The sequence below is a fragment of the Phyllostomus discolor genome, chromosome 4 (genome assembly GCF_004126475.2).
Source record: "Phyllostomus discolor isolate MPI-MPIP mPhyDis1 chromosome 4, mPhyDis1.pri.v3, whole genome shotgun sequence".
Taxonomy (NCBI): Eukaryota; Metazoa; Chordata; class Mammalia; order Chiroptera; family Phyllostomidae; genus Phyllostomus; species Phyllostomus discolor.
Genome location: NC_040906.2, coordinates 53184374 through 53197066, shown reverse-complemented (window position 1 = coordinate 53197066; position 12693 = coordinate 53184374). Strand labels below are relative to the sequence as shown.

Genomic DNA, 12693 nt, shown 5'->3' with positions numbered 1-12693 from the left:
CAACCTTTTACACTAAAAGTCAACTCAGTCTATCAGAGCAAAAACACATCTACTTTGCATGTGGTACCTTAAGAAAATAAACATGTCTTTAAGTACGGCCTATTGTTCCTAACAGTGTGTATTTTTTTTAATTTTTTAAAAATTTATTTATTTACTTATTTATTTTTTAGAGACAGAGAAAGGGAGGGAAAAAGAGGAAGAGAACATCAATGTGAGAAGGAAACATCCAGCAGTTACCTCTCCTACATGCCCCAGCCAGGACCTGAACCCACAACCTAGGCACATGCCCTAACTGGGAATTGAACTGGTGGCCTTTTGGTTTGGGGGACAATGCCCAACCAACTGAGCTACACCAGTCAGGGTTCACAGTGTGTATTAATTGCTGATGAGCTTAGTCATACACTGAGAATTTTTGTGTTTCATCCAATTGACTAACTAATTGGATATCCTTTTCAGTGATATAATAGAATATCACTTCTTAATGCATCCTCTATGATGTCTAGGAATACGTCCCATAGAACATTGTGTACATAAACCATAATGCTTCATCTTATTTTACATAAGCTTGAAATCTTTAAGTGGGTTCCACAACTTCTTTATAGTAGGAAAATCTTTGTTCAACCAAAGAACAAAGCATCCTATAAATTCAACATTTCAGTGCATAGTTTAATTATTTTTAAATAAAATGTTTAAAATAACACTCAAACCTTCCAGTTGCTCTTTTATATTTTAAAACAGCCTACAGCAAACACTACTGAGAAACTCGTGGCATGTGCTTCATGACTGTCTCAACATAGAGGTTAAGGAAAAGGAGCATTTGAGATCTTACTTCCCAGCATATGTCATCAGTCTGGCTCAAATAAACTCGTAAAAATTCAAAAAGAATTGTTAAGGAATACATCAAACAGTTGGAATAGTACAAATATAGTTAATTCTGCCCATAAAGGGCAGAATTAGTATCAATTTTCCGTAGTTGGACTCGGAAAGTTGTTTCTAAATGCGATCATTTTGTTTTGAGGTAGAAATGTATTTCAGTCAACATTGATTGCCACCTGATAGAACAATGAGTAAAATATATGCACTGAAGCCTTAAGGTTGTAAAACATATTTGGCTTCCTGAATGTCTTCCTAGTAAGCTATGTCTTCTTGCCGGATAAGAATAGCAACCAGTAGGACATCCAACATATTGTGGACACGATGAAAGGTGAAAGCTGACTCCTTGGATTTCCATATGAACTCTCAACATTAATAAAGAAGGTGATCATTTTAAAATGGAGATGGGAGAAGGAAGGAGAAGAAATGACTCCATTACATAAGGATAACAACTCATTTTTATTCTTGTGTTGATCTTCCTGTGCTTCTTTGCTGTCTCTCACTGGGCTCTAATGTCATTATACATATCCCCCCTCAAGTCCTTAACTTTGCTTTTAGGGATAAGTATACATAGGTTATCTTGAAAGGTGTGAGCGGGTGAGAGTAATTCAACAAACAGTGATAGAATAACTGAATATTCATATAGAAAGTAAAGGAACCTCATGAGGGTCAACAGTGAACCTCTACCTTTCCTCACACCACTTATAAAAATTAACCTGAGATTTTCCTGCTGTTTGCACCTGCTCTGGCTGAATCAGGTGCCAGCGTGTTTCTTGTGAGGCCAAGCCTAAGAATGCAAAGCAGAGAGGCAGGACCAAGTTCCCTGGTGCAAGACGGTGTAGGAGCTGTTGGTAAGGTTGGTAAGGATCCTGGCTGGCAGGATCTGTGTGTTGTGGCTGCAATGAACAAATTCACACAGACTGCAAAAGTCCTGTAGAGAAAAAGGGATGGCATGGCTGATCTCTAAATGAGAGAGAGGGCCCCGACCCCTGCGTGGACAGGCTTTTATTGCTTTTCTGGGTATATTACATTGAGGATGGTCCTCATTTACTATGCACAGGTTCACTGTAGGTGATTACCTTTTACAGATAACAAAGGAAAGAATGTTGCTAATTACTTCAAACAAAAGGATGTTACAGATCAAGGGGAAAAGTGGTTGGCCTGGTTACACTCCATATTAGGGAGTTTTAGCACATACTTTAGGAAGTTGCAGTAAGCACCTGCTGCCTCAATTCAGGGTGAGGGAGTTTTAGCAAAAGCAAGCCTCATAGCAGCCTAGGTACAATGCAGGCCTGATTCTTCATGGGAAAACTGATCTGTGGGTGTGACTCCTGTGTGCTGGGACCTGGCTCCCCTCTGGCCTTTCCGAGTGGGGGCTGGGCTACATTCCCATGCCACACAGAACTGCTCTCTATATTAAACCTATGCAACATTTTACAAAAATGGAAAATCAAATGAAGAAATTGGTCAACAAAGACTAAGGCAGCAAGAAATGAAAGGTAATAACACTGGGAGTGAAATGTGATGTGGTTAGATCTGAAAATGGCAACAGCAAAAACAGGATGAGACCTAGGCCTACACAAAGTTACCATACAAACACATTTTAAAATCCTGATGGTTATACAAACAAGATTAAGTTGCTTCAACATCTTTTTTTTTTATGAAAGTGATCTGGTTATTTCTTTTTTTCCTTTTTTATTCTTTGGTTTATTTATTGTTAGGGAGGGGTGAAGGTGTTACAGAACAGGGCCAAGGGAGGTACAATATACTATTACCGAAAGGACCCCCCACTAGGTTCGTTTGTCCACTGCCAGAAGAAAGATGTCTCTCAATGCCAGAGATTTGTTCATTTAAAGCTATACAGACTTAAAGTAGTGAACTAATGTCTTCATTAAAATATCAAAGTCTTTTAGGATACCCACAGACACCCACAGTGCTTCCTTCTCCCTCTGCCCTAATCTGGGGTACCGTATCTCAGGAAAAGAAGTAGAAGTCCATGATTCAGGCTCCCAGCACCATCAGCTGTGTCGCCATCAGGATCCCCAGTTAGTCCAAAGCCATGTGGCACCTTCTCATGGCCCATCAGCAAGAGTCTTTTCACCGTTTTTCTTCTAGGCAAAGTCTCTCCTACTTCTTAAACCATGTGGCCAAAGGGAGCACCCCAAAGCTGTGGGGTCCCCACTCTCACCAAAACTACATGGTCCTCTCTTTACATGGCTGCTGTGTCTGGGTTTAAATCCCCGAGGCAACCTTCCTCTGTACCCCCATTTGCGACTCCTCCTATAATCAGTTACACCTGCCAACATTCCTGTATTATTCCAAGTTTACTGGGCTACCATAGTAAGTCTGGGCAGATGTGGCCCCATGTCATGGAAACAGTCTTCTCCAAGCTCTCATGCAGACACTGCAACCAGGGGCAGCTGCCCCCCAGTTACATCTTGGGTGGAAGTCACTTCCATCCCCCTGGCTCAAAGCATGGCCACAGCTATTTAATATATCTATGCAACCAGTTAAAGGTTATAGATATGTTAAATGACCATGCCAGAGGTTAGCTGCAAAGCTGTGGCTGTACAAAACAGCTCTGCATGTTCCTGTTCCATGTGTCTCTTCCCCCAACTCACACCTGTGGTGGGGAGGGGGGAGGACATCTTATATATTTTTCTAATATTTCCTGGACACCTTGAGTTCTGGACCCCATTCCAAATCCCTATTTGGGCCCCCCCCCCTTGGCTGCACACTGTTTCAAAGGGAGGGAGAAAGAAAGGGAGAGAAACACTGATCAGTTGCTCCTCACATGGCTCCCAACTAGAGACCTGGCCTGCAACCCAGGCATGTGCCCTGACCAGGAATTGACCTTTTAGTTCACAGGCTGGACACTCAATCCACTGAGCCACACCAGCCAGTGCCTTAGGGGCCACTTAGAATTATGCCAACCATAGTCTACCCTCTGGCCCTCAACAATTCATGCCCCTCCTAAAGAAAAAAAAATTCACTCCCTCCCAAGTTTTCCTTCTCATGCCATTAACACATCAGCTCAAAAATCCAAGATCTCATCATCTAAATCATCTATATCAAGTGTAAATGAGCTTCTGGATATTCAGGCATACTTCATTTTACCTCACTTTGCCTTGTTGCACTTCACAGGTAGTCTTGTTTTTTACAAATTGAAGTCAAGACCCTCCACCAGCAAAAAGACTCACTTTATGGTGATACTCACTTTATTGTGTGATCTGGAAAAGAACCTACAATGTCTCTGAGTTGTGCCCGTAGTTGGGTAAGTACAGTTCCTTGAAGCACCATTCTCTTGGCAGACCTGTGAAGCTGAAGAAAGCAGTTGTCTTTTCCCAACACTCACACCATACAGTGGTGAGGAACAGGCATAGGAAAACAGAGACATTCCCATTCAAAAAAGGGAAATGGAAGATGAAAAAGAGTCGCAGGTATATAACAATTCTGGCATCCATCTGGGCCAATGTTGGATTTGATCCTTAATGAGTCACAGGTGGCAAAATAGCAAGATAGGGGTAGAAGCCTAGGGTGGGAAAACAGGATCGTGTTCCACTCTTTGGAATTCCTGTAAAAGGAGAACGCACAATAAAACATTTAAACGCAAAAAAAAAAAAAAAAAGTCATGAATTGAGGGAAGGAGAGCACTTTGATTCATTCAAAAAGTGCTGAGTGCCTCCACAGGGCACTGTTCCAAAGAACTGGATAGACCAGACGCACTCCTCAGGATGCTCACAGCAGAGTGACAGAAGGTCAGGGGCGCCTCTGCAGGCCTTTGAGCTGAGACTTAAACAACCACGAGCGGGCCATGCTGAGATCTGAGGAAACGAAGTTCTGGACAGAAAACGAGTGCCCTCCAAAGGCTCTGGACCCTGCCTGGCTGGAGAGTAGGCAGGAAGGAGAGTAGCTTGAGTTTTAAGTCTAAGTATCTTGACAGTATAGAGCAGGAGTAACAAATTCATTTTCACCGCGGACCACATCAGCCTCCAGGTTGCCTTCAAAGGGCTGAATGTAATTTCAGCCCTTTGAGTAGTTAGTTACATTTATAGAGTGCTAAAATTACATTCGGCCCTTTGAAGGCAACAGCGAGGCTGATGTGCCCCCCCGCCCCGCGCCCCCGTGAAAATGAGTTTGACACCCCTGGTATAGAGAAATTGGGAAAATAGGTGGAATGGCTTAAGCACGTGTGTTTGGAGGCCAGGACGGTCATTCGGCGCTCAACCACACGCTTCTGGGCCGGGGCCAGCTTAGCTGCTCTGAGCAGAGGAACCCTGCTTGGTGCCTCAAATCCGCTTACTGACGTGTTAAGGCTGGGAAAGCGCGCACCCTACCTTAGGGAAGCTTGGGTCTCGGCGCCCGCCGTAGACGCAGAGACTAGTAGCCGGTTGCCTTGGAGCCAGCTAGACGCGGATGGGCCTTCACCTCTGTGGAGAGGCCCCGCCGCTTGCCTGGGTCATCATGTCGGTGCTGGATGCGCTGTGGGAGGACCGGGATATCCGCTTCGACGTGTCATCGCAGTGAGTCCCCGATATTCCCCAGGGGCCTGGAGCCTGTAGAGGGCGCCAAGGCGCAGTTTCAGGACCCGCGGGCGGAGCCGACTTCCCTAGAGCTCTCGGCCATCGCTAGGGTGGGAGCAGTTTTACGCCAGTGGTGGGCACCTCGGGAAACCCTAGAGTGGCCAGTCCCTGCCGCCCTGCAGAAGCCGGAGTTACAGTGGGAGCGCGTCTAGACTGCATGGCCTCGGTCCCGCGCGTTCCCTGGCCTGGCCCTGGCCCAGCCCTGGCCTGGAGACCTATCAGGAAGCTGAGCCCAAACCCCACGCAGGACCTGGGCGTTCAGTACACCCAAGCGAGCTTGGGGTGCCAATGCTGTGGGTGAAAGAACGTAGGACAGAGACTCAGAAAACCAGGATTCTAAAACTAAGCCTGAAATAATACCATACATTGTGAGCCCTTAAGTAAACTACTTTGCCATGCAATGCTTGAGTCTTCTCGTCTGTAAAATGAGGGATGTGGGAGTAAGCATTCTCCGAAATTCCTATCCACACAAACTTTATTTCCATAAGTAGATGGCAAGCCTGCATCTACTTACTTATCTAAATCACCAACAGGAAGAAGAACCCCCCTTTTGGAGCTTCTCAAACAGAAGTTTTAGGAAAATTTCATGCTTTAATGATAGAATAGTTAGAAACTTCTTGTATTAAATGTTGGAACAGTAAAGCTAAGGTTCTTGGGTTAATGGCATGGAGCTTATTAGCCAGTTATGATTCCTTATGAACAGAACCTAATTAGATGGAAAAATGAAATAATAATTTTCAAGGCATATTTGTGACTAAATAGATAGTACTAGCATGATCTTAAAACCTTTAAGAAGTTATACGAGAAGGGGATTTATAAAATTATAAACCATAGTTGCATATTACACACATTGTATGACTTTTCCTGTAATTCTTGGCATCCTTGATCCAATAAAAAAATCGATTTCATGAACATGTTTAATTATTAAACATTTATCAAATGCTTACTAATTGCTGGTTACTGTGCTAATAGCTAGAGATACAGAAATAAGGAAATTATTTTCCTCACTTCCCTAATCCTATTAGTGCAGGAGATACACATTGACAAATGTTATTTAAAGTTTGATAAATACTATTTTGAAAAAAATGAACAAAAAGCTGGGGGACTGTATAAACAAAATAGTTGATTCTGCCTAGGGCAAGGCCTCAAAGAAGAAATGATATTTGAGCTGAGTCAGGAAGAATGGGCAGAGCCTTGTCAGGGAAGACAGGAGGGAAAGTATTCCAGACAAAATGAGAAAAGCAGACTCTCAGACATATAAACTCCTTTGGCTAGAAGGTAATGTCTGGCAGGCAGAGGATAGAGGTACAGATAGAAAAATAGATTAGTCAGACAGTGAAATGTTCAGTGGAAGATTTTGGACTTCGTTTTCTAGGCAGTGGGATGACATGGAAGACTTAAGCAGGGAAGTGATATCTGTGTATGAAAATATATCCATATTGTCAATAAGTAATTGAATTGGCTCTATAGAGAATGTGTTAGAAGGCTATACTACATGCTCTGATAGGTTTTCTTTTTTTTTTGCTTTCCTTGACACACTGGAATACATTCTATCAGTTAGCAAACTATTCTTCATCCTTTATTTCTTTTTGTCTCCTGTTTCTGATTGTTTACAAAGTCCTGATGATGCTTTGCTTTAACCTGTTCCTTCCATAACTGCCTGACCCCTTTCCTCTACTCAGAAACATCTGGGGGTACTCCACTGTCCACAGGATGAGGCCTGTCCCTATCTGACTAACATTTATGGTTCTCCATAGCCTAGTTCGTCCTTATTTATCCAGCTATATTTCTCACTACCTCTCAGTGTGGATCTTCTTCTCCAGCCAGGCCACTCTTCGCACATTCCCTTATCTTTTCTTATTTTTGGTCTTCATCATACATATCCCTCGCCATCTCCCCTTGCCCCCCACCTCCCTTTTCTCCCAATTCCCTCCCCTCTACATCCTACCTCTCCTTCTAGTTCTGGCTTCTCTACATGACTTGGCCACTCCAGGCCTACTGATTTCTAGGTTCTTGGAGTTCTTGAAAACCTTATTTTCAAATGCATGAGCATTTGGCACTGTATCATTTATACTGTTGGCTGTTTTATAGACATATGTCTTTTCTCTCCCTAAGTAGATTTAAGTGGCTATAGTTTTAAAATTAAAGCCTTCATATTTATTTTAGACAACTGAAAACAAGACCTGGAGAAGTCCTTATTGATTGTTTAGATTCAATTGAAGACACCAAAGGAAATAATGGAGATAGAGGTGAGTATATTACCTAATATATGTTATGTTTCTGGTTTAATTTACAAATGTTAAGTCATTAACCAGGGAAAAGATATGAAACAGCATTATATGCAAATATAATGGTGGGATTGGAAGAGTTAAATCCACATAGACTTTCCTCAGACTTAAATAGAAGAAGGACAGGTATTAACCCTGTAGCCAGGAATACCCTGGCTTCCCTCATAAGTCCCAGTTCTGACAGCAGCTTTGTCCAGTGTGACTGTTAAAAGTCCAGGAGCTTATTTAGTGGCACTGCCACTATTTTTTTTGTGTCTTTGTTCAGCCAAACTTTGCTTTACATTGCTTAAAAGAGCAGTCAGTCATATTTACCACAGTAGGTTACAACAGAAACACCTGAATTAAAATGTAAGTGTTTGAGGGGAAAAAAAAATGTCTAGGAGCTCAGTTTGCAAGGCTCATGGGATAGTTCTGAGTTCTGGATCTGCCTCCCACAGAAAAGATTATGGAGCAGTGGAACATGAGTAGGTCATAGCTGGGCTGCGTGGGGCCATGCTTTCTTTTAGGAAATCCAAGAGTGATGCCCTAACACTGACACCTAGAGATGGACATGCAGAGAGCAAATGTGTTGTGAAGTCTATTTATAGGTTAAGTACTAGAAAATATTATGAGATGTCTCTGAATGTCGCTGAGGAGCAACCAGGGCTGGACTTGAGTTCCTCCCAAAACAAATTGTCCAAAGGCCTGGCTACATACAGCAGCTGTACATGGAACCAAGGGCCAGTGATCAGCAAGTCTGAGAAGCATCACTGCTGTTTTTCATGGTAAAATAGGGAATGAGAAGTGGGCAGCTTAGTGTATCTTAAAGTCTTTGTGGGGAGAGAAGAGGTGTAGTAGGGTGGAGAACCTCTTATCAAAGAGAAAAAGTGAGGAAAAGGAGCAGACCTCATTCAAGTAAGAAGGATCAGCAATTCCTAGAGGTAACCCTCACTGGCAGAACATGCTCACTGCAGCATTTTGAGCAGCCAGTTGCTCTCTGAGCCTTTCTTCTGGTCTGTTCTGGGATGGTATGTGAACAGCAGGTTTATTCGTGAGCCTTTCTTTTCTGTGAGGGGAACTTATCGTCATTACCAGCTGCAGACAGATCCTGTCAATAGCTGGAGCCCATCATTAAAAGAGTGCTTAGATCACCTTTCTGAAATGCCTCCTGGTCTCAGCCAAGCCCAGGTGAGAATGAGGTGTCAACATCCAGCAGCAAACAAGAAGTCTTAGTTTGTGCCTTTGGGGGTGGAACAATCTCTAGATAGTCAGATCTTCACAAAACCTGAATTACCTTGAAGCCAAGAGAAAGTTTTGGTCCCGTACAGATAGGCAAGAACTCTTCGGCGACAGTTCACCCATTAGTCCAAACAAAAACAATGAGCCCAGTACCCTACAATGGCCCTTCAAAGTATCGAGGGAAAAACATTTGCCTGGCCAGAAATCTTACTTTTTCTTTTTAAGAGTTTATGTATTTACTTTTAGAGAGAGGGGAAGAAAGGGAGAAGCAGAGGGAGAGAAACATCACTGTGTGAGAGATGTATCGATTGGTTGCCTCTCAAATGCGCCCCACTGGGGACCTGGCCTGCAACCCAGGCATGTGACCCGACTGGAAATCAAACCAGTGACCCTTGAGTTTGCAGGCCACCAATCAGTCCACTGAGCCACACCAGCCAGGGTTTACTTTTTTATTTTTATTATTTTTTTAATCCTCACCCAAGGATATGCATTTATTGATTTTAGAGAGAGAGGAGTGGGTGGCAGGGAGAGAGAAAGAAACATTGATGTGAGAAAGAAATATCAGTCAGTTGCCTCCCATATGCACTTGGACCAGGGATCAAACCTGCAACTTTTTCAGTGTACGACGCTCCAACCCACTGACGACCGACTGGGCCAGGGCCAGAAATCTTACTGTTAATAAAAATACCTGTGTGTCCACATGCCTCAGAAACAGTTGTTCAGAAAATGGAATTTTACAGGAGTATGCAGAGCTTTTGGTTAATAAGAAGGTAAGAAGGGCAGGAAAATCCTGTTTTCTAACTATAACTTTCCCCTCCTTTTCAGAAGTTTGAAAATGACCACCAGTAAGGCACTCCCAAGTTCAGAACACCCCATGTTAAAACTATAAATACCCTATTTGTTAGAAGATTAACAAATAGTCCACTTCAACTGCAAGTACTCTGACATCAAATTATCAGATTAGTTTTGCACCCTGAAGATGTGTAAAAATGAAACAGCCATATTTTGTTGTTTGGGAGTCCAGGAGAAGCAGGGACAATTATATTCTAGTGTTTGGGGGACAGAGTGAAAAGTCCACTTAGAGCACTATGTGTGGAGTTGTAGGGTGGGGTCCTTTAGCTGGCCAGAGGCAACATAAAAATGCTAGAGACTTGTAGGAGATGTACCAAGAACAGAAAAATAGGTAAACAGAGTTGGCCGGTGGTTTTATAAGGCAAACTCTTCCCACTTCATAATTTTTCCTGGAATTCTATAATAGAAAAATATCAAAAAGATAGATGCCCTGGGCTTATAGCCCAGTTGTAGATATAATGTTACTGAGGTGAAATGGCATAAGACAAACATAAATCAATGTATCTGCAATAGTAAAATAAATCATTGCCCTAGCTGGTGTGGCTCAGTGGGTTGAAAGCCTGTCTGTGAACCAAAGGGTTGTTGGTTAGATTTCCAATCAGGGCACGTGCCTGGGTTGTGGGCCAGGTCCTTGGTGGGGGATGCACAAGAGGCAACCACACATTAATGTTTCTCTCCCTCTCTTTCTCCCTCCCTTCCCCTCTATCTAAAAATAAATAAATAAAATATTTCTAAAAAAATCCTAAAAGTCCTGGCTGGCATAGCTCAGTGGATTGAGCTCGGGCTGCGAACCAAAGCATCACAGGTTTGATTCCCAATCAGGGCACATGCCTGGGTTGCAGGCCATGGCCCCCAGCAACTGCACATTGATGTCTCTCTCTCTCTCTCTTTCTCCCTCCCTTCCCTCTCTAATAAATAAATAAAATCTTTTAAAAAATTCTAAAAGTAACTTTGTAAAGAACTAAAATATTTTTAAAATAATAATAGCAGTTAACATAGTGAATATTTACTATTTGCCAGTCACTGTGTTTTTTTTACAGATTATATTTATTTATTTTTGTACAGAAGGGAAGGTAGGGCATAAGAGAGGGAGAAAAACATCAATGTGTGAGAGATATATCAATTGGTTGCCTCTGGCACACCCGCAACTGGGGAACATGGCCCATAACCCAGCCATGTGCTGGGACTAGGAATCAAACCAGCAACCCCTCCATTTGCAGGCTGGTGCTCAATCCACTGAGCCACACCAGCAAGGGCACTAGTCATTGTTCTAAATTTTTAAAATAATATGTATAATCTCACACAATAATAAATAATAATAATATAAAAAATTAAATAGATGCTATTTTTTTCATATAAGGGAACTGAGGAACAAGAGGCTAACTAAATTTTCCAAGTTTACATAGCTACTAAGTGATAAACCAAATTGCCTACATTACTTTCTAAATTGCTAGGATTGATCACATTATGCTCTTCTCAAAATTTTTCATTTCTCCCCAGTCCCTACTCTAAACCCCACCCAATGCCACTGCCTCCATTGCTAACAGATTATGTTGGAATTTCTTGGTCTAACATTGAATTACTTCTAGTTTATCCACAAACAACCTTTCTTGCTTGTGCCCCTGTCCACCAGGCATCCATCCATATCCAGCACCTTTTTCCATCTACCCTTTATCCCCTGCCCTGAAAAAATGCATAGTCTACATCAGAGGCCTCCTTGTGCACTCTAACTTCCAGCTGAAAGAGCCATGGCAGAAGATCAAAGGGAGGCAGGAGAGTGAGGTCCGGGTATTTATTCCCTGGGTTCTTCCCATTCGGAGCATTCAGCTCTTTAGGACTCTTGTTCCTTCCAGACTTGGTTAACTGCTTCCCATCCTTCTCCTGGGCCTGAGGTGGTACAGGTCTGCTGTACTCACTTGTGGTTCCTGACATCCCACCATACCTTTGTAATAAGTACATTTGTATAGAAACCTCAAGTATCCTAATGTAAGTGTGCCATCTATTTTCTGTTTGACTCCAGCTGATAGATGCAAGGTCTACAATTTTATGATCTTGTGTGAGCCTTCCACTCTAACCAGGTAGAGGGTGGGATTACTTATTATTTGTTAAACATACTATGTAATGGTCTGCAGATTCGCTTGAGAATGCCTTCCTTTATTTTTGGAATCTCTTAGCCCATTTCACTCCAGCATTCTTACAGGCTTAGTTTCTTTGATTTCAGATATTCAATAGCTGTCCAACCTTTTGGTGTCTCTGGACCACACTGAAAGAAGAAGAGTTGTCTTGGGCCACACATTAAATACACAGACACTAACAAAAACAAAAAAAACCTCATAATGTTATAGGTAAATTTACAATTTTGTGTTGGGCCACATTCATAGCCATCCTGGGCTGCATGCAGCCTGTGGCCTGCAGGTTGGACACCTCTGTAGGGGTTTCCAGGGAGGAAGGAATATGACCTGGCTATAAATTACTCATAAAAGAGATCTGTGAAAATAATGTGTTAAAGAAATATTGTGTTAAACAAAGTTCAGAGAGTTTTATTATTGCAGGATATCTCAAAGCTATTGGAATATACCAATTGTATTATAAATCTCTAAGACACAAGGTTTACCATGCTCAGATTTACTTGACTTTTTCCCCTTGCCGTATCTACAGGCAAGGGGGAAAAAGTCAATTAAGAAATGAAATTTATCTAACTTTGTGTTGTAGTGTAAGAACATCAATCTGAGGTGTTAAGCAGACTTCATCCTGGCTATAATTTCATATGAACAAAAAGTTTTCCCACAGCAAAAAAAAAAAAGAAAGAAAGAAAGAAAGAGACTTCTGGCCAAGATGGACGCATAGGTAGATACACTGTGCCTCCTTGCACAACCAAA

General features: G+C 42.3%; 1 protein-coding gene across 1 annotated transcript in view; it reads left to right on the top strand.

Annotated features, from left to right (window-relative positions):
* Window positions 1-5205: 5205 nt before the first annotated feature.
* Window positions 5206-12693, top strand: part of BBS5 (Bardet-Biedl syndrome 5) — a 29443-nt gene continuing 21955 nt past the window's right edge. The window contains exons 1-2 of the mRNA XM_028509390.2: window positions 5206-5396; window positions 7623-7705. Of these exons, the coding sequence (XP_028365191.1) occupies window positions 5290-5396; window positions 7623-7705 (190 nt within the window). The 5' untranslated portion in view covers window positions 5206-5289. The remainder of the gene's footprint in view (window positions 5397-7622; window positions 7706-12693) is intronic.